Here is a 23106-nt window from a genome sequence, read left to right on the forward strand (position 1 = left end):
CAGCCTAAAACCCCAAACAGCAAGCAATGCATGTGAAAGAAGCACGGTGGCTGGGAAAAACTCCCTAGGAAAAACTCCTGAGAAAGGCCAAAAACCTAGGAAGAAACCTAGAGAGGAACCAGGCTATGAGGGGTGGCCAGTCCTCTTCTGGCTGTGCCGGGTGGATATTATAACAGAACATGGTCAAGATGTTAAAATGTTCGTAAATGACCAGCATGGTCAAATAATAATAATCATAGTAATTGTCGAGGGTGCAACAAGCACGTCCGGTGAACAGGTCAGGGTTCCGTAGCCGCAGGCAGAACAGTTGAAACTGGAGCAGCAGCATGGCCAGGTGGACTGGGGACAGCAAGGAGTCATCATGCCAGGTAGTCCTAGGGCTCAGGTCCTCCGAGAGAAAGAGAGAAAGAAAGAGAGAATTAGAGAGAGCATATTTACATTCACACAGGACACTGGATAAGACAAGAGAATACTCCAGATGTAACAGACTGACCCTAGCCCCCCGACACATAAACTACTGCAGCATAAATACTGGAGGCTGAGACAGGAGGGATCAGAAGACACTGTGGCCCCATCCGATGATACCCCCGGACAGGGCCAAACAGGCAGGATATAACCCCACCCACTTTGCCAAAGCACAGCCCCCACACCACTAGAGGGATATCTACAACCACCAACTTACCGTCCGAAGACAAGGCCGAGTATAGCCCACAAAGATGTCTGCCACGGCACAACCCAAGGGGGGGGCGCCAACCCAGACAGGAAGACCACGTCAGTGGCTCAACCTACTCAAGTGACGCACCCCTCCCATGGACGGCATGGAAGAACACCAGTAAGTCAGTGACTCAGCCCCTGTAAAAGGGTTAGAGGCAGAGAATCCCAGTGGGAAGAGGGGAACCGACAAGGCAGAGACAGCAAGGGCGGTTCGTTGCTCCAGCCTTTCCGTTCACCTTCACACTCCTGGGCCAGACTATACTTAATCATAGGACCTACTGAAGAGATAAGTCTTCAGTAAAGAAGGCTATAACATTACAATTGTATAGCTAATAGTCTGTGTTTGTAGATCGACCTGAGGTGAATGAACCTACAGCAGCCGGGGTCATTTTTGCTTGTTTTTGTAGTTCTTCAAATAGCATTTTAAAAGTTTTGTAATTGTATAGATATGCAGTAAATCAGCTTCAACTTTCAAAAACATCCCTCCCCCCCTCTTCCGGACCTCACACAAACTCATATCCTGTTTAAGGCCTTTCTACAGTGATAATATAATTGGCTTAACAGCCAATGTTGGACTGAAGATGTTAACTTTGGTAACTTCCTGGGAACGGTTTCCCGGTAGTGATGGAACTTAAGCTTACCAGGGTTTTAATAATGCATCTTTCTACAACTGCCGAAGATTTCACATGCGTTTCCCAAAACACCATGTATTGAGAACGTTCAAGTGCGTCGTTGGAGCATGTGTCAATAGGATCGAAAGAAAAGCAGTGCTGCTCTCATATCAGCTTTCTCCATTCAAATCTTACCCTAACATTAGAATTATTCCACAATACTGACGACGGATCAGCTCCTAGAGCAATTGTATTCAAAGTCATGGTTGAAATATATAGGCCTATGTAGCCTATACTGTATACTGTTATCTTTTAATGCAGTCATCGCAGTTTTCATTTGAAGGATTTTTTTAGCCTTTGCTTGTTTGAAACAATTACAGACATTGGCAACTTTGTCTTTGTAGTCAACTTTGAGGTTATTGGCGGTCACAGAGAGACAGAATCAAGATGTTTATGTTTAGTGGAGATCTTCTGTGTATAAACTGATGCGGGAGAGCAAAGAAGCATCTAAGCACTTAGCAGTCGGTAAATAATGAGCGTTTTCAAGTGCAACTTTAGTAACAATGGTTTTAGGAAACAGCTCAGAGATAGATACCAATGCATTAGCAGTCTGGTCTGCTTAGTTCATTGACTGTAATGTAAATAGAAGAGATGAGAGGGATGTCTCGCTTCCTCTTCCGTCTCTGATTGGAGTGTGAATTAGCCATCGAGGAGGTAGAGTGCGGCGATTGTGTCTGCTTCGGGTCTAAACTGCAGCGACTTTGTATTACATGTAGTAGAGATATCAAAGCCATTTTCAGTTTGAATATTGTCGCTAAATACATACAAAATCCATACAGTAATCCATACAAAAATGCGCCATTTGCGGCTTCACCATAACATTTTGGAATGCAAATTCAAATCGTAATTGATACCAGGTGGTAGGTTTGTAGAATGAACTCACCTTTGGTAGAGATGACACACTCAACATAACGCTCCCTGTTTTCAAGCATTTTTCAAATGAAAAAGGGGCAGAGAGGGCGGAAAGAGGCACTACAGTTACCCTTTAAGTGATTTGAATGTCTGTACTATGGATTAAATGTCCTGGCATTGTCAAAACACTATTTGTTTCTACAGACTAATTGTTTTTCCTTAATTATACTTTGGCTCAATTACAGCATGTGTTTACGAAACTATTGACCACTTGCACGGTTCTTACAAAAGTACTTTTTATTCAACCTGAAAGTTTCATTCAGCCTGAAACTTTTGCTCATAATGTGGCAGGGGCTAACTTTTTCCACATGTGGCGTGATGCTAAAGCCAGAGAGTGCTAACCCAGTTGATTATTTGGGCCTACAACCTAGAAAATCAAAAGATATTAAGTCACACTAACTTGCTGTAATATGTATGTTAATGGTCACTGTCTTCTTCCCGCCAATTGTATATGACTCATATGCTGATTTGCTGTTGAATCAAATTCTGTTACAAGGCTCATCATAAAGCAAACACACATGGAAGTGTTACTGTCTGTCCAGATGTGTCGTGTTGATTTGTCTCTGCAAAGGTGTCCTGGTGGTCTCCCAGAGATAGTTTTGTGACTTATAGATTTTCCTGCTGTGAATCTTAAATGTGAATCTTAAACTTCCATCCATGTTTCTGTTCATTGCCTGTATTCCTTATAGAGGCGCACACAGTTGTGACTTGTGGTTTGATGAGTATCTTTCCCACCTAATGCATCACAACTCCATGAATCTTTTTCACACGTCTGTGTTAAGCAGTCAGCCTCAAAAGGTAATACCTCCACAACCCACAGACCAATCCAAGTCACTGGTGAAACACTAGGTGCCAAATAAGGCAGTAAGATTTAAGGTTCACCTATGGGTCATAGGACCTCGGGTGATGTTCAGAAGGCATTGTTTTACAAGTATAACCAGATGTGTCATGCCCATAGGGGGCACGGGCACATGCCGCCTCAGATTTGTCCTGTTTAAAAATTCTAAATAAAATACTAGCCACCTAGCAGTTTTATGAAGTTGGCTTTAGCTAGCCCAGATTGGGAACCTATGTCCCAACCTCATAACTACCTACCAAGAAGCCATTTCAGGCTATCAATGAAGTTAAGCGGTATGCTTACGGTGCCTTTGGAAAGAATTCAGACCCCTTTACTTTTTTCCACATTTTGTTATGTTACAGCCTTATTCTAAAATGGATTCAATAAAACAATTTCCTCAGCAATCTACACACCGTACCCCAGAATGACAAAGCGAAAACAGTTTTTTATTTATTTTGGAAAATGTATTAAAAACAAACATATCTTATTTCCATAAGTCTTCAGACCCTTTGCTATGAGACTCGAAATTGAGCTCCGGTGCATCCTGTTTCCTTTGATCATACTTGATGTTTCTACAACTTGATTGGATTCCACCTGTGGTAAATTCAATTGATTGGACATGATTGTAAAGGCGCACACACCTGTCTACAGTATATAAGGTTCCACAGTTGACAGTGCATGTCAGAGCAAAAACCAAGCCATGAGGTCAAAGGGTCTGGGGAAGGGTACCAAAACATTTCTACAGCATTAAAGGTCCCTAAGAACACAGTGGTCGCCATCATTCTTAAATGGAAGAAGTTTGGAACCACCAAGACTCTTCCTAGAGCTAGCCACCCGGCCAAACTGAGCAGTCGGGGGAGAAGGGCTTTGCTCAGGGAGGTGACCAAGAACCCGATGGTCACTCTGACAGAGCTCCAGAGTTCCTCTGTGGAAATGGTTGTCCTTCACGATTAGAGGTCAACCGATTAATCGGAATGGCCGATTAATTAGGGCCGATTTCAAGTTTCCATAACAATCGGTAATCGGTATTTTTGGCCACTGATTTGCCGATATTTATTTTTTATTTTTTAAATATATTCTTTTTGTAACCAGGCAACCAGGCAAGTCAGTTAAGAACACATTCTTATTTTCAATGACGGCCTTGGAACGGTGGGTTAACTGCCTTGTTCAGCGGCAGAACGACAGATTTTTACCTTGTCAGCTTGGGGATTCAATCTTGCAACCTTACAGTTAACTAGTCCAACGCTCTAACCACCTGCTTTACATTGCACTCCACGAGGAGCCTGCCTGTTATGCGAATGCAGTAAGAAGCCATGGTAAGTTGCTAGCTAGTATTAAACTTATCTTATAAAAAACAATCAATCAATCAATCAATCAATCAATCAATCATAATCACTAGTTAACTACACATGGTTGATGATATTACTAGTTTATCTAGCCTGTCCTGCGTTGCATATAATTGATGCGGTGCGCATTCGCGAAAAAGGTTGCTCCAACTTGTACCTAACCTTAATAAACATCAATGTCTTTCTTAAAATCAATACACAAGTATATATTTTTAAACCTGCATATTTAGTTAATATTGCCTGCTAACATGAATTTCTTTTAACTAGGGAAAATGTGTCACCTCTGCAACAGAGTCAGGGTATATGCAGCAGTTTGGGCCGCATGGCTCGTTGCGAACTGTGTGAAGACTATTTCTTCCTAAAAAGACAGCCAACTTTGCCAAACGGGGGATGATTTTACAAAAGCGCATTTGCGAAAAAAGCACAATCGTTGCACGACTGTACCTAACCATAAACATCAATGCCTTTCTTAAAATCAATACACAGAAGTATATATTTTTAAACCTGCATATTTAGCTAAAAGAAATCCAGGTCAGCAGGCAATATTAAGCAGGTGAAATTGTGTCACTTCTCTTCCGTTCATTGCACGCAGAGTCAGGGTATATGCAACAGTTTGGGCCGCCTGGCTCATTGCGAACTAATTTGCCAGAATTTTACGTAATTATGACATAACATTGAAGGTTGTGCAATGTAACAGGAATATTTAGACTTATGCATGCCACCCATTAGATAAAATACGGAACGGTTCCGTATTTCACTGAAAGAATTAATGTGATAGTTTCCGGATTCGACCATATTAAGGACCTAAGGCTCGTATTTCTGTGTGTTATGTTATAATTAAGTCTATGATTTGATAGAGCAGTCTGACTGAGCGGTGGTAGGCACCAGCAGGCTCGTAAGCATTCATTCAAAACAGCACTTTACTGCGTTTTGCCAGCAGCTCTAAGCAATGCATTGTGCTGTTTATGACTTCAAGCCTGTCAACTCCCAAGATTAGGCTGGTGTAACCGATGTGAAATGGCTAGCTAGTTAGCGGGGTGCGCGCTAATAGCGTTTCAAACGTCACTCGCTCTGAGACTTGGAGTTGTTGTTCCCCTTGCTCTACATGGGTAACGCTGCTTCGAGGGTGGCTGTTGTCAATGTGTTCTGGTTCGAGCCCAGGTACGAGCGAGGAGAGGGACGGAAGTTATACTGTTACACTGGCAATACTAAAATGCCTATAAGAACATCCAATAGTCAAAGGTATATGAAATACAAATCGTATAGAGAGAAATAATCCTATAATTCCTATAATAACTACAACCTAAAACTTCTTACCTGGGAATATTGAAGACTCATGTTAAAAGGAACCACCAGCTTTCATATGTTCTCATGTTCTGAGCAAGGAACATAAACGTTAGCTTTCTTACATGGCAGATAATGCACTTTTACTTTCTTCTCCAACACTTTGTTTTTGCATTATTTAAACCAAATTGAATAGGTTTCATTTTATTTGAGGCTAAATTGATTTCATCTATGTATTATATTAAGTTAAAATAAGTGTTCATTCAGTATTGTTGTAATTGTCATTATTACAAATAAATATATATATATATTTTTTAAATCGGCCGATTAATCGGCACCGGCCTTTTTGGCCCCCCAATAATCGGTATCGGCATTGAAAAATCATATTTGGTCGACCTCTATTCAGGATGGTTCTCCCATCTTTGCAGCACTCCACCAATTAGGTAGAGTGGCCAGACGGAAGCAACTCCTCAGTAAAAGGCAAATGACAACCCGCTTGGAGTTTGCCAAAAGGAACCTAAAGTACTCTCAGACCATGAGAAACAAGATTCTCTGGTCTGAAGAAACCAAGATTGAACACTTTGGCCTGAATGTCAAGTGTCACGTCTGGAGGAAAACTGGCACCATCCCTATGGTGAAACATGGTGGTGGCAACATCATGCTGTGGGAATGTTTTCCAGCAGCAGGGACTGGGAGACAAGTCAGGATCGAGACAAAGATGAACGGAGCAAAGTACAGAGAGATCCCTGATGAAAACCTGCACCAGAGCGCTCAGGACCTCAGACGGGCGAAGGTTCACATTCCAACAGGACAACGACCCTAAGCACACAGCCAAGACAACACAGGAGTGACTTCAGGACAAGTCTCTGAATGTCCTTGAGTGGCCCAGCCAGAGCCCGGACTTGAACCTGATCGACCATCTCTGGAGAGACCAGAAAATAGCTGTGCAGCGACACTCCCCATCCAACCTGATCTGCAGAGAAGAATGTGAGAAACTCCCAAAATACAGGTGTGCCAAGCTTGTAGCGTCATACCCAAGAAGACTCGAGGCTGTAAAGGGTCTGAATACTTGTGTTAAAATTTTGAAAAACCCATTACTGCTTTGTCATTATGGGGTATTGTGTATTAGATTGATGAGGGGGGACAATTGAATACATTTTAGAATAAGGCTATAACCTAACAAAATGTGGAAAAAGTCAAGGTGTCTGAATACTTCCCAAATGCACTGTAGGTAGATCACTGCTTGTTCCATTGGTCATAAAAAAATATAATTTTTGAATTACAATATGGATTACGGGTTAGGGTACTAGTGGTATAAGAATATACATTTTTGGCTGGGGGGGCGGGGTACGTTCTCACGTATTTTGTTCCCCCTCAGATTTCTGGGGTGCATGATGCCCCTGAGTACAGTTTTTCTGTTTGTTTTTAATCAGTTATGTATTTCTTGTTGTGGTGTTCTCATAGTTTGCATGGGATATGATATTGCTGTTTCTATCGAATGGCCATGTTATCTTGACTGTTAGGTCATCTTTCATGTTTTTAGATGATACGTCACTGCGGATAGATGGGGGCTCGTCTGAGATGGGCAGGACCTACCGAGACCAGCAGCCCTCCATCAAACATGGTCAGAACCGAGCGGTACGCAACGCACTGGGGGGAGGACTGGACATCGATACCCTGCCCGACAACATGACCCATGTGGTGGTGAGAAATTTAATGAGTTATGTTTAGTATAACTCTTGTAGTGGTAAGGTCTAACTAACAGGCAGCCATCTGTGATGATATCGATAGCAATATTGTTATTTTCCCCTCTGCTCAGCATCTTGTTAGTTGCCATCCTAGCACCCACATCAGTTTGCTCAGGATCAGGCTCATGTGACCGACTGCGTCTCCTGCACACCATATAACACTCTTAGCCCTGTGAGCTAAAGCCTAGGCCCTCTCTGTGACACAGCTGGTAGTTGGTAATTAGCAACATCTTCATTAGTCACCGCTAATAACCACATCCCAATGCATGGCTAAGCACTTGTGCTGTGTGACCCCAGCAGATGAGGCCAATCGATGGGAACACGTTGCCTGAAGCTATGACCCTTTATCAGGGGTGACCGCTATTGGGATATTAATGACAGGTGTATGGGTGTTTGCAAGCGAGTTTTCCATAGATGGGTTTTTCCACCGTGTGTTTGTGGTTTGGTTTTACGATCCTTGTGGGTACCAGAAGTCTTCACAAGGATATTAAAACAAGGACAATTCGGAAAAGTGGGGACATTTTGCCGGTCCCCACAAGGAAAAAGGCTATTTTAGGCTTTGGGGTTAGGTTTAGAGTTAGAATTAGGGTTAGGTTTAGGAGTTAAGGTTACATTTAGTTTTAGGGTTAGGGGTTTGGGGTTAGGGAAAATAGGATTTTGAATGGGAATACATTTTTTGGTTAATAAAATGTGTGTTTAAATGTGTATGTTGGATTAGTTGGTGTGGTGGGGACCAGTGTATCATCTTGCTCTTACTACCACATAAGTATAATTTTTGCCAAATAAATTGTGATTAGCTTTTCTACTACCCTTGGCACTACAAATTGACAACAGATCCTGGCCTTGTCCTGGTAACTTAGTGTGTGTGTGTCGTCTGGTTTCACGCAAGACCCTCTAACTAACCTCTCACCACGGCAGCTCTCATTGACCAATCTTAACGCAGCTTAGGTGTTTAAGCCCTGGGCAAAGTCTGGGGAGCTGCTCTCCTCTCAGACCCGGAGATTCCCCCAGAAACAGTGCCTTGTGTTGGGGCTTGGAGAAGGAGAGAAAGTGGGTCACTCGCTGTATGTGGAGCAGCCAGATCGTCATTGAGAACACTGCATTTAACTGCTCCACTTTCCCAGCCCACACCTAAACCCCAGCACCATTGCTCTCTGTCACCTTGAAGCAAGGCACACATTAATAATGTGATCGAGTTCTGAGATCTGTTAAATAGATACAGAGGCTTACAATGCCAAAGCACTGAGATCATTAGAGTATGTATACAGCTCCCCCACCTGGTGTAAATGAAAATACAGTACATGGAAAGGACCCCTGGTGTCACTATGCACAATAGTTAACTCCAATCTCAAATACTAACTAGCATCATAGCTATCATCTTCCCATCATAAGGACTACCATCTTCCACAACCATACATATTAAGAATACAATAGAATAGCCTCCTGCTCTAGATTGAATCAAGGGTAACGATTTAATTTTACTACATAGCCATAACACATTCATTACACATCTATAAGTATTTCATGAACGTGTTATAACAGGTCCTAACCACATTAAAGGTTAATGAAATATATCCATAGCATATCTATACCGCATTCATGTCATCCTATGCAAAAGCTCCCATTTAGGCATCTTAATAGATGCATCATTACAATGACAGCGTAGTGTCATCATTATGGCTGTTCTCTAAAATGTGCTTCTGCCATACCAGTGTTAGTGAATATGCCTAAAGGCCAAACCACATTTTGAAAATGATTCTGCTATATAGCCTGTACTAGCCCCATTTCCCGCACCGGCCAGTATAGGCCCGTGACTTAAAGTATGGTCTTCTTCTTCTCAATGAGGTCAATGGTGCATGAAGATCCCCACAGTGTTCAGGGTAAATTTTACAGATCAAAATTGTGTAGTTGAGGGCCAAGGCTCTTTCGTAACTCATTAACAGCCCTCCTCCACATCCCTATTAGGTTGCGCATACTGTCAAAGTAAAGTTTATCTATTTTCCCCATTCATTAAGCATTTATACCTAAGCATTTCATGGTTAATTAACTGTGCAGTTTGCCACTGATCTATAACGCCAACATTAAAGATCTATGTATGAATTCTATGCAGTCAATGTACTGTCAATACTATTTTCCCATTAAAGCATTTATAAAGCATTTATAAACATGCCTCACTTATTAAAAGAATACGAACACAACACAATGTTAAAGGCCCAGTACAGTGAAAATAAAACAATTTCATGTGTTTTTCTATCATATTGTACAACAGCTAAAACTAACATTTAAAAAAAAAATGGATCATTGTTATTTTCTGATAGTTGCTGGTTAAAAATACAATCTACACAGGACCTTCTAATCCGCAGGTTTGCATGGGAGGGAGTTTCAGCTTTCCATGGTGACATCACCATACGGTAAATTAGTTAATAAACCAATAACACAGTTCCAAACCACTGCCAATAAGAGACAGTTTTTTGTTTTCCCCTCCCCACTCAGATCATTCTCAGACAGTCCTAGCTAAATTCTAGCTTGACAAAGTTTTTTTTGCTAAAAAGCTATTTGTGCCCAGTTAATGGAAATCTATTACAGTAAGGTACTTTATTTTTACCCAGTAATGACTTGATATAGGTCTAAAAATAGCTGCATTGTGCCTTTAAAGGAAATATTAACATCCTATTTAAATTTTCCAGATGTAGCTAGCACAGAAAACAATTGCTGAGGACATCGAAGAATCCTACTGTTGACATTTTTCAGTTAGACTTTTCTTGAGTAGATTTGACAAAGATTCATATTCAAAGCCTATATGGTCCTTTGTAGCTCAGTTGGTAGAGCATGGCACTTGTAATGCCAGGGTAATGGACTTGATACCCAGGAACACCCATACATAACATGTATGCACGAATGACTAAGTCGCTTTGGATAAAAGCGTCTGCTAAATGGCATATACACTGAGTACACAAAACATTAAGAACACCTGCTCTTTGCATGATATACTGTGCAGGTGAAAGATATGTTCCCTTATTGATGTCACTTGCAACTAAATATTAGGAAGGTGTTCCTAATGTTTGGTATGCTCAGTGTATATGAGTCAAACATTTATTATACTGTCAAAATGGACAAATTGTGAACAGTTTAATTTGTCATAGTCAGGCTCGTCCAAAACTGAATTTTGTGAGACTTGTGGTAATCAAATTTATTGGTCACATACATGTGTTTAGCAGATGTGTTGCAAAAATGCTTGACTGCATCACAACGTAAATAGAGGTTGGGTTTGTTTTAATCCTGCCCACATGCCCATGGTTGGCAGCACACAAGGAATCATCAATGCAGAGTGCAGCTGCACATGACCCGATTATAATGCCTGTGATAAATTTGGGTTGACTTTGGATATCCCTATGGGGCTAGCTAGAGACCATCTGTAAATTACACAATGTACATGTGACCGACCGCCTTGATTCAGTCTTATGTAGCAAAATAATTTGAAATTGTGTTTTTTTTACATTGGATAAAAGTAGAGACTCAGAACTACAAAATGTTATAGCATACACTGTAGTTGAGGAACAATAGGAAAATAATTCTGCTGGGAAAGTTGAACTTGTAACCCCACTTTTGAGCAAATGGCCCTTGAATGTTTTGGTACACCTACTGGAGAGCTCTTCTTTGTTTACAACTATTGCACATCGTTCACACCCTCTTAAGCCTTAGCCCCACGCATCTCTTTAAGGATTCACATGTGCTAAACAGAGTAAGTAAGGTAGTGTAGTAAAGAACCAAAGCTTTCAAGACTAAAAGTGGTGAAAGTAGTAACCTACAATAAGGAAAAACTCCAGGTAAAAATACATTTTATCTAATCCTTGGCCTATATTCTAATCTGACTTTGGTGCAGGTTATGTTCTTCATCACATTAACGCCTCTAGTAAACACACACTATATCAAATAAAATCTGTTTATTTGTCACATGCACAGGATGCAGAAGGTGTAAGCGGTACAGTGAGATAGTTACTTGTATATTTGCATAGCAGCACTATCAAAAATAGAAAGTGTCCAGATAAAAATATAGTGTAAATATTGTATCATTATTAGGTGATGCTTATCCAGACACTAGGGGTGTGCCGAGTAGTCAGACAAACGAGTATCGTAACTGATATGGGACATTTTCTGGATACGATTATGATCAGAGTATTTTTTTGTAATTATCTATGATCAGAAGAAAAAAAAAATTTGGGGTGCCAGCAAGCATGTTTCTTACGTGTCAGAGTTTTTAAACCATACTGTACTGTCTTTGAGTCACTCATATGCATGGTCTAAATAACTAAACTGGCTAGTTTGTCTGTCTAAAGAGAAGGGCGGGGTGTACGTTGAACCTGCTGCTCTGATTGGATAGAATGAAGCTGTATTTCTCCGTCAACTCACTTCATAATTTAATCCAAACACTTGTCCCTAGCATGTTTTCGATCTGATCATTTAGATTGCTGCTGCCAGTTACTATGATAAATCAACATGGCGAGGACATTTGCTATCAATGTGCATAATATCTAACAAGTGGCGCAAGGGTTTGGGAAAGATTAAACACTAATGCGCATTCTGACTGAGTGAGAGCAAATTTGGCTGCCTGCTGCAAATTGAGGACAGACACACATACAAACCCACCCCTCCGTGCACTGCTCTTAATCTGCAGCTTTTTTTTGCAGTGAGAACATGCAGGGAGGTGTTTTGCCAACATCTTTTTAGGCATATTAAAGCCCTTGTTTTTTTCCGATCACGAGTATAATCCGATTCAACTGTCAATTTACGGATACGAATATGGATATGTCGGCGCACCCCTACCAGACACTTGTCTAAATTTTTAGGTCATGTGAAAGAAATGCTATAACCACCCCCCAGCCACATCTAGTTAAGTGGATGGGTCACTATTGTCTAGACATGTACACATGTTCGTGAAATATAATAGATGGCCGTAATCATCCCCAGACACACCTGGCTAACTTGATGAGTAATCATCTAGCGAAGTGTAGTCTTTTGTTTAGACATGTAACGTTATCTAGCTAGCTAAACAATGAACCATAATCCCAACCCATACTAATAGCAATACAAACTGATTTTCATAGCTAGCCACCATACATGAAATGCTGTAGTATGAATCTACAGGTAGCTAAAGCTAACCAACTAGGTTCAATTTTAGCTAGCTAGCTAATATTAGGCTTTAACTAGCAATGCAAATTGCTTTCTGAGATACAAATAATATTACTGCATAGATCACACACGTAACGTAAACGAGCCAGCAAGCTAACATTCGCTAGTTAGCGAACAGTACGCTTTAATTTGCAATGAAAATGAAATGTGTAATATTTGAAAATGTAGCTAGACTCTTACCCATATACCTAGATGAACGTTTCACTGCAGACTAAAACCCCTTTAACTCTGTTTTGTTTGTACAGCTTGTTTGGTCCGTCTTGTGTCAAGTGTCTCCGGTTGACACTGACCCTGTGCAGAAAGTAGTCCATCACAACTTTTTCCCACTAATCTTTGTCGATAGTGCCTGCTAAATTCAGGACAGGAATGTTAAGAGCAGTAGCAACACTTTTGCAGTAATCCATGGCAAACGCAATATCTTCTAATTTTGTCAGGTAGTGAGGATTATCTACACATGCTGAGCAGCTCATGTTACAGACAGAATCATGCTATGTGGCAGACTAATCTGAACTCATCGCATGGCATGTCCAGTCCATCCATTATCTCAGACAATCATGGCTAGCGGGAAGGTTCCTGTCTTTTTCCGTGTCTAAACCAACTAGATTCGTATTTAACAATTTTATTTGTGTTTACAGATGGCGTACAAGTTCGTTATTAAGGCACATGAAAAGTTTGCATGTTCCAGAAGGCATTTCTGGCAAAGAAACGCATTTTGATAAAAAAATAAAAAAACATATGCCTCTCCTGTAGTGACGTACGACATAAGCATAGCTTCCTGTAATGGGTCATATGTTAAAATTCCCATAGCTCCAAATTTCAATGACTTAAACCTAAAACCAACTATAAATTGTAGAAATTCAAATACCAATATTGAAAGCATTTATTGAGAACTAAAAGGATGAAAACATGAAAATATTGTCATCTACTTTGCATAATTCACTGACGGTCCCTAACTAGCCACGGAGATAGGCTATCCAAAGTCAAACCAACTTTGCAATGGTCGCACACCAGCCGGCTGAAGCTAATTAGTTGAATAATTTGGCTAACTCTTCCCACCAGCGAACACGCACATCAAACCACACATCGAAACCAACGCAGGTTTGAATTCAGTCATGGCCGTAAGCATTTCTTAGAGATTCTCAGGTACTTTGTATACACTGTATAGCCTGTACTAGCCCTTTTCCTCCTCCTCACTGAAGTCAATAGTTAAGATCCCCACAGGGTTGAATCATAAGGGTACATTTTTTTTCTTCTGAAAGTCGCAAGCACGGGCCAAAAGTGTTCCCCCAGAAAATTGGGTACTACATCACATATGTGCGGTTATGTGCACCACATTATTGCTCTCTGTCTGCTGTGTCCACTGAGCTGTTGGGCCCGCCCTGTAACCTCATTGGATAATGCTGGGCAGGCATCTTGATTGCTGTCACTCAAATGTGAGGGGCTGAAGCTCATTGGCTAGAACTCGAATTGCTTGAGGGCTGGCCCACGTGGGGGGAAATTTAGGGAAAGTGGCGCTGCACAGCTTCAAGAAAAGTCACTTTCAAACTAGGGATTTCGTAGCTAATTGAGATGAGACAGTAATTCTGCACATAGATTATGCATGTATGAACTACACATTCACACATCCAGCCGAAAGTTGCCAAAGTATTGGAGAATGTCTTTAAAACCTCTTTGGGCTAGGTGGGGCGCTAGTGACCCACCTCGCCAACATCCGGTGAAATTGCAGAGCGCGAAATTCAAAATACAAAAATTGTAATATTAAACATTCATGAAAATACAAGTGTCATACATTTAAAAGCTTAACTTCTTGTTAATCCAGCCGCTTTGTCAGATTTCAAAAAGGCTTTACGGCGAAAGCACACCATGCGATTATCTGAGGACAGCGCCCCGCGTACAAAAGCATTAAAAACATTTTCCAAACCAGCAGAGGCATCACAAAAGTCAGAAATAGCGATAAAATAAATCACTTACCTTTGAAGATCTTCTTCTGTTTGCAGTCCCAAGGGTCCCAGCTACATTACAAATTATCGTTTTGTTCGATAAAGTTCTTCTTTATATCCCAAAAAAGTTAGTTTAGTTGGCACGCTTGATTCAGTAACCCACTCGTTCAAAATGCATACAAAGGAATCCCAAAATTTACCAATAAACTTCGTCCAAACAAGTCAAACAACGTTTCTAATCATCCTCAGGTACCCTAATATGTATATAAACAATACAATTTAAGATGGAGAATGGTGTGTTCAGTACCGGAGATAAATAATGAAGTGCGCGCTCATCCACGTGCGCCACAACACTACAGTCAAAATGAGAGCCACCTTGAAAAACTACAAATTCTAGCAAATTTGTCAAAAAACAAGCCTGAAACCCTTTCTAAAGACTGTTGACATCTAGTGGAAGCCATAGGAACTGCAATCTGGGAGGATTTCCTTTGATTTTCCCATAGATAGGCATTTCAATGGGTGGTCACCTCAGCAAACCAAAAAATTCCAGATGGATTCTCCTCGGGTTTTCGCCTGCCATATCAGTTCTGTTATACTCAGACATTATTTTAACAGTTTTAGAAACATCAGAGTGCTTTCTATCCAATACTACCAATTATATGCATATTCTAGCTTCTGGGCCTGAGTAACAGGCAGTTTACTTTCGGCATGTCAGTCATCCAAACTTCCGAATACTGCCCCCTATCGCTAAGAAGTTATTAATGAATCAAATCAAAAACAAGGCCAAATCAGGAAGTGCAGTCGCCCTTTAAAATAACAAAAATAGCTCAGAAGAATGCTGGTTCTGTCACCCGGACGTGATGTCACACTGATCTTTCACTGCTCCTCTGCTGTCAAAACGAAAGCAACTGGTTTCTGTGTCTTAATGTTACCCTGTTTTATACAGGACAATATACAGTGCCTTCGGAATGTATTCAAACCCCTTGACTTTTTCCACATTTTGTTACGTTACACCCTTAGTCTAAAATGTATTTGTTTTCCCCCTCATCAATCTACACACATTACCCCATAATGACAAGGAAAATACAGGTTTTTAGAAATGTTTAGAAATGTAGAAGTATTTTTTTTAAACCCAGAAATATTACATTTACTTAAGTATTCAGACCCATTACTCAGTACTTTGAAGCACCTTTGGCAGCGATAACAGCATTATGACGCTTCAAGCTTGGCACACCTGCATTTGTGGAGTTTCTCCCATTCTCTGCAGATCCTCTCAAGTTCTGTCAGGTTGGATGGGAGCGTCACTGCAAAGCTTTTTTTCAGGGCTCTCCAGAGGTGTGTCGATCGGGTTCAAGTCCGGGTTCTGGCTGGACCACTCAAGGACATCCAGAGACTTGTCCCGAAGCCACTCCTGTGTTGTCTTGGCTGTGTGCTTAGGGTCGTTGTCCTGTTGGAATGTGGACCTTTGCCCCAGTCTGAGCGCTCTGGAGCATGTTCTGATCAAGGATCTCTCTGTACTTTGCTCCGTTCTCAGACTGGGGCGAAGGTTCACCTTCCAACAGGAAAGTGACCGAATGCACTGTATATCAGCATAATTTTCAAATCATCGTTTGGCCTTTTTGCATATTCACTAACACTGGTATAGCAGAAGCACACTTTTGAGAACATCCATAATGATGACACTATGCTGTCATTGTAATGATGCATCTATTAAGATACCTAAATATGAGCTTTGCATAACATGAATGCGCTATACATAACATGAATGCGCTATGGATATATTTCATTAACCTTTAATAATGCAGTTGGGACCTGTTATCACGTTCATGAAATGCTTATAGATGTGTAATAAATGCATTATGGGGATGTAGTCAAAGTCAAGTTTTACCAAATCATGGCCTTGGGCCACTGACCAGTGAATTCATTGAAACTCTGGAAAAGCTTTCTGTGCTAATCAGCACCCTCTCTCTCAGGAGGACTCTCAGAGGTACTACAGGTGGAGGAGTTACGGGCCAGGGGACAGACGGATGGAGGAACTCTGGGTAGACCTAAGCGCTGTGCAACAGAGCAAAGTCAGAGTGCACGGCATCCTGTCCAACACACACCGGCAGGCAGCGGTGAGACATGCACGCATGCGTACACACACCCGCACACACACTATACACATACAGATGCAAAGTGATTGGTGGGAGAATGAGACGTACACAAGAGCACAGAAACAATACTGTACATAGGCCTGCATGCAGTCTTTTGACACCATGACATTGCCATCATGACTGACATGCTGTCTGATATATGCTCCTCCTAGCGTGTGGCTCTCTCCTTTGACTTCCCCTTCTATGGACACTACCTGAGACAAATCACCATAGCAACAGGAGGTAAACTGAATTTATATTACTAAAACTGTCCAAACTAGACGTCTCTTCACTATGCGGTAAATGCTTCTATGTGAACACATTCAACAGGATCAGATTATTATGTATTGAAATACTAGACTGTTGCCACACAGATATATTCTTAAAGCCCTTAAAATTGGGCACCAATTTTTTTGTTTCCTTCGAGGTACACTTTAAGCAAGAGAAGCTATTAGCGCTCTGCCTATCTCATTTCCGGAGTAGGGTCCAGATAAATGGAATTCTAAATCGCTTTTCATAATGAAATATTAAGATTGAAAATGGTAACCATTGAGTTAGCCACTATAGACTCAAAGCCTCCGAATTACAGGGATGTGTGATTTATAGCACCATTACTAATTCATTCACACTTTGCAGTTTCTCCTTTGAAACTATGAGAGGGTTTTCGATATATTTTACAATTTCAATAATTTCTATATTCTTGGAATGAAAGGCTTTTGAGGTAAAACTGTCTTATTGTTTTATTTGTCACTTTGCAAGCCACTGTACAGAACAGCATGTTACTTTTGACATTATACTGTACATAGGAGTGAGTAGGAGATGTTGGACCTACCGTGACAAATACAACCTACCCTAACAAGAAACTGTGGATAGATGGCGGCATTTGCACAAAACTGAAAGCGCGAACCACCGCATTTAACCATGGAAAGGTGACTGGGAATATGTCCGAATACAGTGTAGTTATTCCCTCCGCAAGGCAATCAAACAAGTGAAATGTCAGTATAGAGACAAAGCGGAGTCGCAATTCAACGGCTCAGACACGAGACGTATGTGGCAGGGTCTACAGACAATTACGGACTACAAAAGGAAAACCAGCCAAAACACGAACACCGATGTCTTGCTTCCAGACAAACGAAACACCTTCTTTGCCCGTTTTGAGGATAATACAGTGCCACCAACACGGCCCGCTACCAAGGACTGTGGGCTCTCGTTCTCCGTGGCCGACATGAGTAAGACATTTAAACGTGTTAACCCTCGCATGGCTGCCGGCCCAGACGGCATCCCTGGGCACATCTTCAGAGCATGCGCAGACCAGCTGGCTGGTGTGTTTACGGACATTTTCAATCTCTCACTATCCCAGTCTGCTGTCCCCACATGCTTCAAGATGTTACTGTGCCTAAGAAGGCAAAGGTAACTGAACTAAATGACTATTGCCTCGTAGCACTCACTTCTGTCATCATGAAGTGCTTTGAGAGACTAGTCAAGGATCATATCACCTCCACCTTACCAGTTACCCTAGACCCACTTCAATTTGCTTACCGCCCAAATGTAGGTCCACAGACAATGCAATCCCCATCACACTGCCCTATCCCATCTGGTCAAGAGGAATACCTATGTAAGAATGCTGTTCATTGAATATAGCTCAGCAGTCAACACCATAGTACCCTCCAAGCTCATCATTAAGCTTGAGGCTCTGGGTTTCAACCCCGCCCTGTGCAATTGGGTCCTGGACTTCCCGACGCCCCGCTCCCAGGTGGTGGAGGTAGGAAACAACATCTCCACTTCGTTGATCCTCAACACTGGGGCCCCACAAGGGTGTGTGCTCAGCCCCCTCCTGTACTCCCTGTTCACCCATGACTGTGTGGCCATGCACGCCTCCAACTCAATCATCAAGTTTGCAGACGACACAACAGTAGGCTTGATTACCAACAACAACGAGACAGCCTACAGGGAGGAGGTGAGGGCACTCGAAGTGTGGCATCAGGAAAATAACCTCTCACTCAATGTCAACAAAACAAAGGACAGGATCGTGGACTTCAGGAAACAGCAGAGGGAGCACCCCAATATCCACATCGACGGGAAAGCAGTGGAAAAGGTGGACATTTTTAAGTTCCTCGGCGTACACATCACGGACAATCTGAAATGGTCCACCCACACAGACAGTGTGGTGAAGAAGGCGCAACAGCGCATCTTCAACCTCAGGAGGCTGAAGAAATTTTGCTTGTCACCTAAAACCCTCACAAACTTTGACAGATGTACAATTGAGAGCATCCTGTTGAGCTGTATCACCTCCTGGTACGGCAACTGCACCTCCCACAACCACAAGGTTCTCCAGAGGGTGGTGTGGTCTGCACAACACATCACCGGGAGCAAACTACCTGCCCTCCAGAACACCTACAAAACCCGATGTCACAGGAAGGCCAAAAAGATTATCAAGGACAACAACCACCCGAGCCACTTCCTGTTCACCCCGCTACCATCCAGAAGGCGAGGTCAGTACATGTGCATCGAAGCTGGGACCGAGAGACTGAAAAACAGCTTCTATATCAAGGCCATCCGACTGTTAAACAGCTATCACTAACACAGAGAGGCTGCTGTCTACATACAGACTTGAAATCATTGGCCACTTTAATAAATGGATCACTAGTCACTTTAATAATGTTCACATATCTTGCATTACTCATCTCATATGTATATGCTGTATTTTATACAATTTATTGCATCTTGTCTATGCCGCTCTGTCAATGCTCATCCATATATTTATATGTATGTATTCTTATTCTTATTCCATTCCTTTACTTAGATTTGTGTGTATTAGGTAGTTGTTGTGGAATTGTTAGATATTGCTGCACTGTCAGAACTAGAAGCACAAGCATTTAGCTACACTCGCAATAACATCTGCTAAGCATGTGTATGTGGCCAATAAAATTTGATTTGATTTTACTGTCCAAAAGATGTTACAGCTGCAAAAGTTGGCCATATTCCAAAGTTAGAAACATACAGTACCAGTCAAAAGTTTGGACACACCTACTCATTCAAGGGTTTTTCTTTATTTTGACTATTTTCTACATTGTAGAATACCAGTGAAGACATCAACACTATGAAATAACACATATGGAATCATGGAGTAACCAAAAATGAATGATATTTCATATTCTTCAAAGTAGCCACCCTTTGCCTTGATGACAGCTTTGCACACTCTTGGCATTCTCTCAACCAGCTTCAGATGACCTGGCCTCCACAATCACCCGACCTCAACCCAATTGAGATGGATTGGGATGAGTTGGACCGCAAAGTGATGGAAAAGCAGCCAACAAGTGCTCAGCATATGTGGGAACTCCTTCAAGACTGTTGGAAAAGCATTCCAGGTCAACAAGGTTGAGAGAATGCCAAGAGTGTGCAAAGCTGTCATCAAGGAAAAGGGTGGCTACTATGAAGAACACTTTTTTGGTTACCAGATGATTCCATGTGTGTTATTTCATAGTTTTGATGTCTTCACTATTCTTCTACAATGTAAACTCAGCAAAAAAAATGTATGTCCTCTCACTGTCAACTGTGTTTATTTTCAACAAACTTAACATGTGTAAATATTTGTATGAACATAACAAGATTCAACAACTGGGACATAAACTGAACAAGTTCCACAGATGTGACAAACAGAAATGGAATAATGTGTCCCTGAACAAAGGGGGGGAGGGGGGTCAAAATCAAAAGTAACAGTCAGTATCTGGTGTGGCCACCAGCTGCATTAAGTACTGCAGTGCATCTCCTCCTCGTGGACAGCACCAGATCTTCCAATTCTTGCTGTGAGAGGTTACCCCACTCTTCCAACAAGGCACCTGCAAGTTCCCGGACATTTCTGGGGAGGAATGAGTAGGTGTGTCCGAACATTTGACTGGTACTGTATGTCGGACTACACTTACATCAAAATACCCACCATATATGCCTTAGTTTAGTAAATACTGCAGTGCATCTCCTCCTCGTGGACTGCACCAGATTTTCCAGTTCTTGCTGTGAGAGGTTACCCCACTCTTCCAACAAGGCACCTGCCTTATCCCTCATCCTCCGATCCAATAGGTCTCAGACGTGCTCAATGGGATTGAGATCCGGGCTCTTCGCTTGCCATGACAGAACACTGACATTCCTGTCTTGCAGGAAATCACACACAGAATGAGCAATATGGCTGGTGGCATTGTCATGCTGGAGGGTCATGTCAGGATGAGCCTGCAGGAAGGGTACCACATGAGGGAGGAGAATGTTTTCCCTGTAACGCACAATGTTGTGATTGCCTGCAATGACAACAAGCTCAGTCCGATGATGCTGAGACACCGCCACAGACCAGGACGGACCCTCCAACTCCAAATCGATCCGGATCCAGAGTACAGGCCTCGGTGTAACGCTCATTCCTTCGACGATAAACGCAATTCCGACCATCACCCACGGTGAGACAAAACCGTGACTCGTCAGTGAAGAGCACTTTTTGCCAGTCCTGTCTGATCCAGCGACGGTGGGTTTGTGCCCATAGGCGACGTTGTTGCCGGTGATGTCTGGTGAGGACTTGCCTTACAACAGGCCTACAAGCCCTCAGTCCAGCCTCTCTCAGCCTATTGCGGACAGTCTGAGCACTGATGGAGGGATTGTGCATTCCTGGTGTAACTCGGGCAGTTGTTGTTGCCATCCTGTACCTGTACAGGTGTGATGTTCGGATGTACTGATCCTGTGCAGGTGTTGTTACACGTGGTCTGCCACTGCAAGGATGATCAGCTGTCCGTCCTGTCTCCCTGTAGCGCTGTCTTAGGTGTCTCACAGTATGGACATTGCAATTTATTGCCCTGGCCACATCTGCAGTCCTCATGCGATCTTGCAGCCTGCCTAAGGGACGTTCACGCAGATGAGCAGTGACCCTGGGCATCTTTCTTTTTGTGTTTTTCAGAGTCAGTAGAAAGACCTCTTTAGTGTCCTAGGTTTTCATAACTGTGACCTTAATTGCCTACCATCTGTAAGTGGTTAGTGTCTTAACAACCATTCCACAGGTACATGTTCATTAATTGTTTATGGTTCATTGAACTAGCATGCAAAACAGGGTTTAAACCCTTTACAATGAAGATCTGTGAAGTTATTTGGATTTTTACAAATTATCTTTGAAATACAGGGTCCTGAAAAAGGGCCATTGCTTTTTTTTGCTGAGTTTATTTTACAAAAGTACAATTAAATAAAAACCCTTGAATGAGTAGGTGTGTCCGAACATTTGACTGGTACAGTATGTCGGACTACACTTACATCAAAATACCCGCCATATATGCCTTAGTTTAGTAAATATTACTAAGACAATGAACGTCTATCTTTTCTTATATATAGCTTCTACTCAAATGAGCTAAAAACTTCACAATTCACATACAGTGAAAATAATGAATATACATCTAAAAGGTCATGAATGTGAAAACTAGCATCTCTTCCTTTATGAAAAAAACCCCATTGACAATTGGTAGATACAGCGCATTCGGAAAGTATTCAGAACGCTTGCCTTAATCCTAAAATTGAATCAATTGTTTTTCTTCCTCATCAATATACACACAATACCCAATACTAAGCAAAAACTGTTTTTTAGAAAATGTTGCAAATGTATTAAAAATAAACAACTTAATCATATTTACATACGCTTTCAGACCCTTTACTCAGTACATTGTTGAAGAAAAGTCTTAGGTATGACGCTACAAGTTTGGCACAACTGTATTTGGGGAGTTTCTCCCATTCTTATCTGCAAATCCTCTCAAGTTCTGTCAGGTTGGATGGGGAGCGTCGCTGCACAGCTATTTTCAGGTCTCTCCAGAGATGTTCGATTGGGTTCAAGTTCGGGCTCTGGCTGGACCACTCAAGGACATTGTCCCGAAACCACTCCTGCTTTGTCTTGGCTATGTGCTGAGGGTCATTGTCCTATTGAAAGGTAACCCTTCGCCCCAGTCTGAGGTCCTGAGTGCTCTGGCGCAGGTTTTCATCAAGGATCTCTCTATATATTGCTATGTTCATCTTTTCCTCAATCCTGACTTGCCGCCCAGTCCCTGCCGCTGAAAAACATTCCCACAACATGATGCTGTCACCACCATGTTTCACCGTAGGGATGGTGCTAGGTTTCCTCCAGACTTGACGCTTGGCATTCAGGCCAAAGAGTTCAATATTGGTTTCATCAGACCAGAGAATCTTGTTTTTAATGGTCTGAGAGTCTTTAGGTGCCTTTTGGCAAACTCCAAGCGGGCTGTTGTGCCTTTTCGTGATGAGTGGCTTCTGTCTACCATAAATGCCGGATCAGTGGAGTGCTGCAGAGATGATT

At 42.0% G+C, this 23106-nt stretch overlaps 1 protein-coding gene across 2 annotated transcripts in view; it reads left to right on the top strand.

The window, feature by feature from the left end:
* The window catches only part of plxdc1 (plexin domain containing 1), a 102471-nt gene that overhangs the window by 27486 nt on the left and 51879 nt on the right, over positions 1-23106 (top strand). For both annotated transcript variants that reach the window (XM_029712543.1, XM_029712549.1), the window contains exons 2-4: positions 7309-7469; positions 16617-16760; positions 16952-17021. In XM_029712543.1, coding sequence (XP_029568403.1) covers positions 7309-7469; positions 16617-16760; positions 16952-17021 — 375 coding nt within the window. The remainder of the gene's footprint in view (positions 1-7308; positions 7470-16616; positions 16761-16951; positions 17022-23106) is intronic.

Source organism: Salmo trutta, chromosome 2 (genome assembly GCF_901001165.1).
Source record: "Salmo trutta chromosome 2, fSalTru1.1, whole genome shotgun sequence".
Taxonomy (NCBI): Eukaryota; Metazoa; Chordata; class Actinopteri; order Salmoniformes; family Salmonidae; genus Salmo; species Salmo trutta.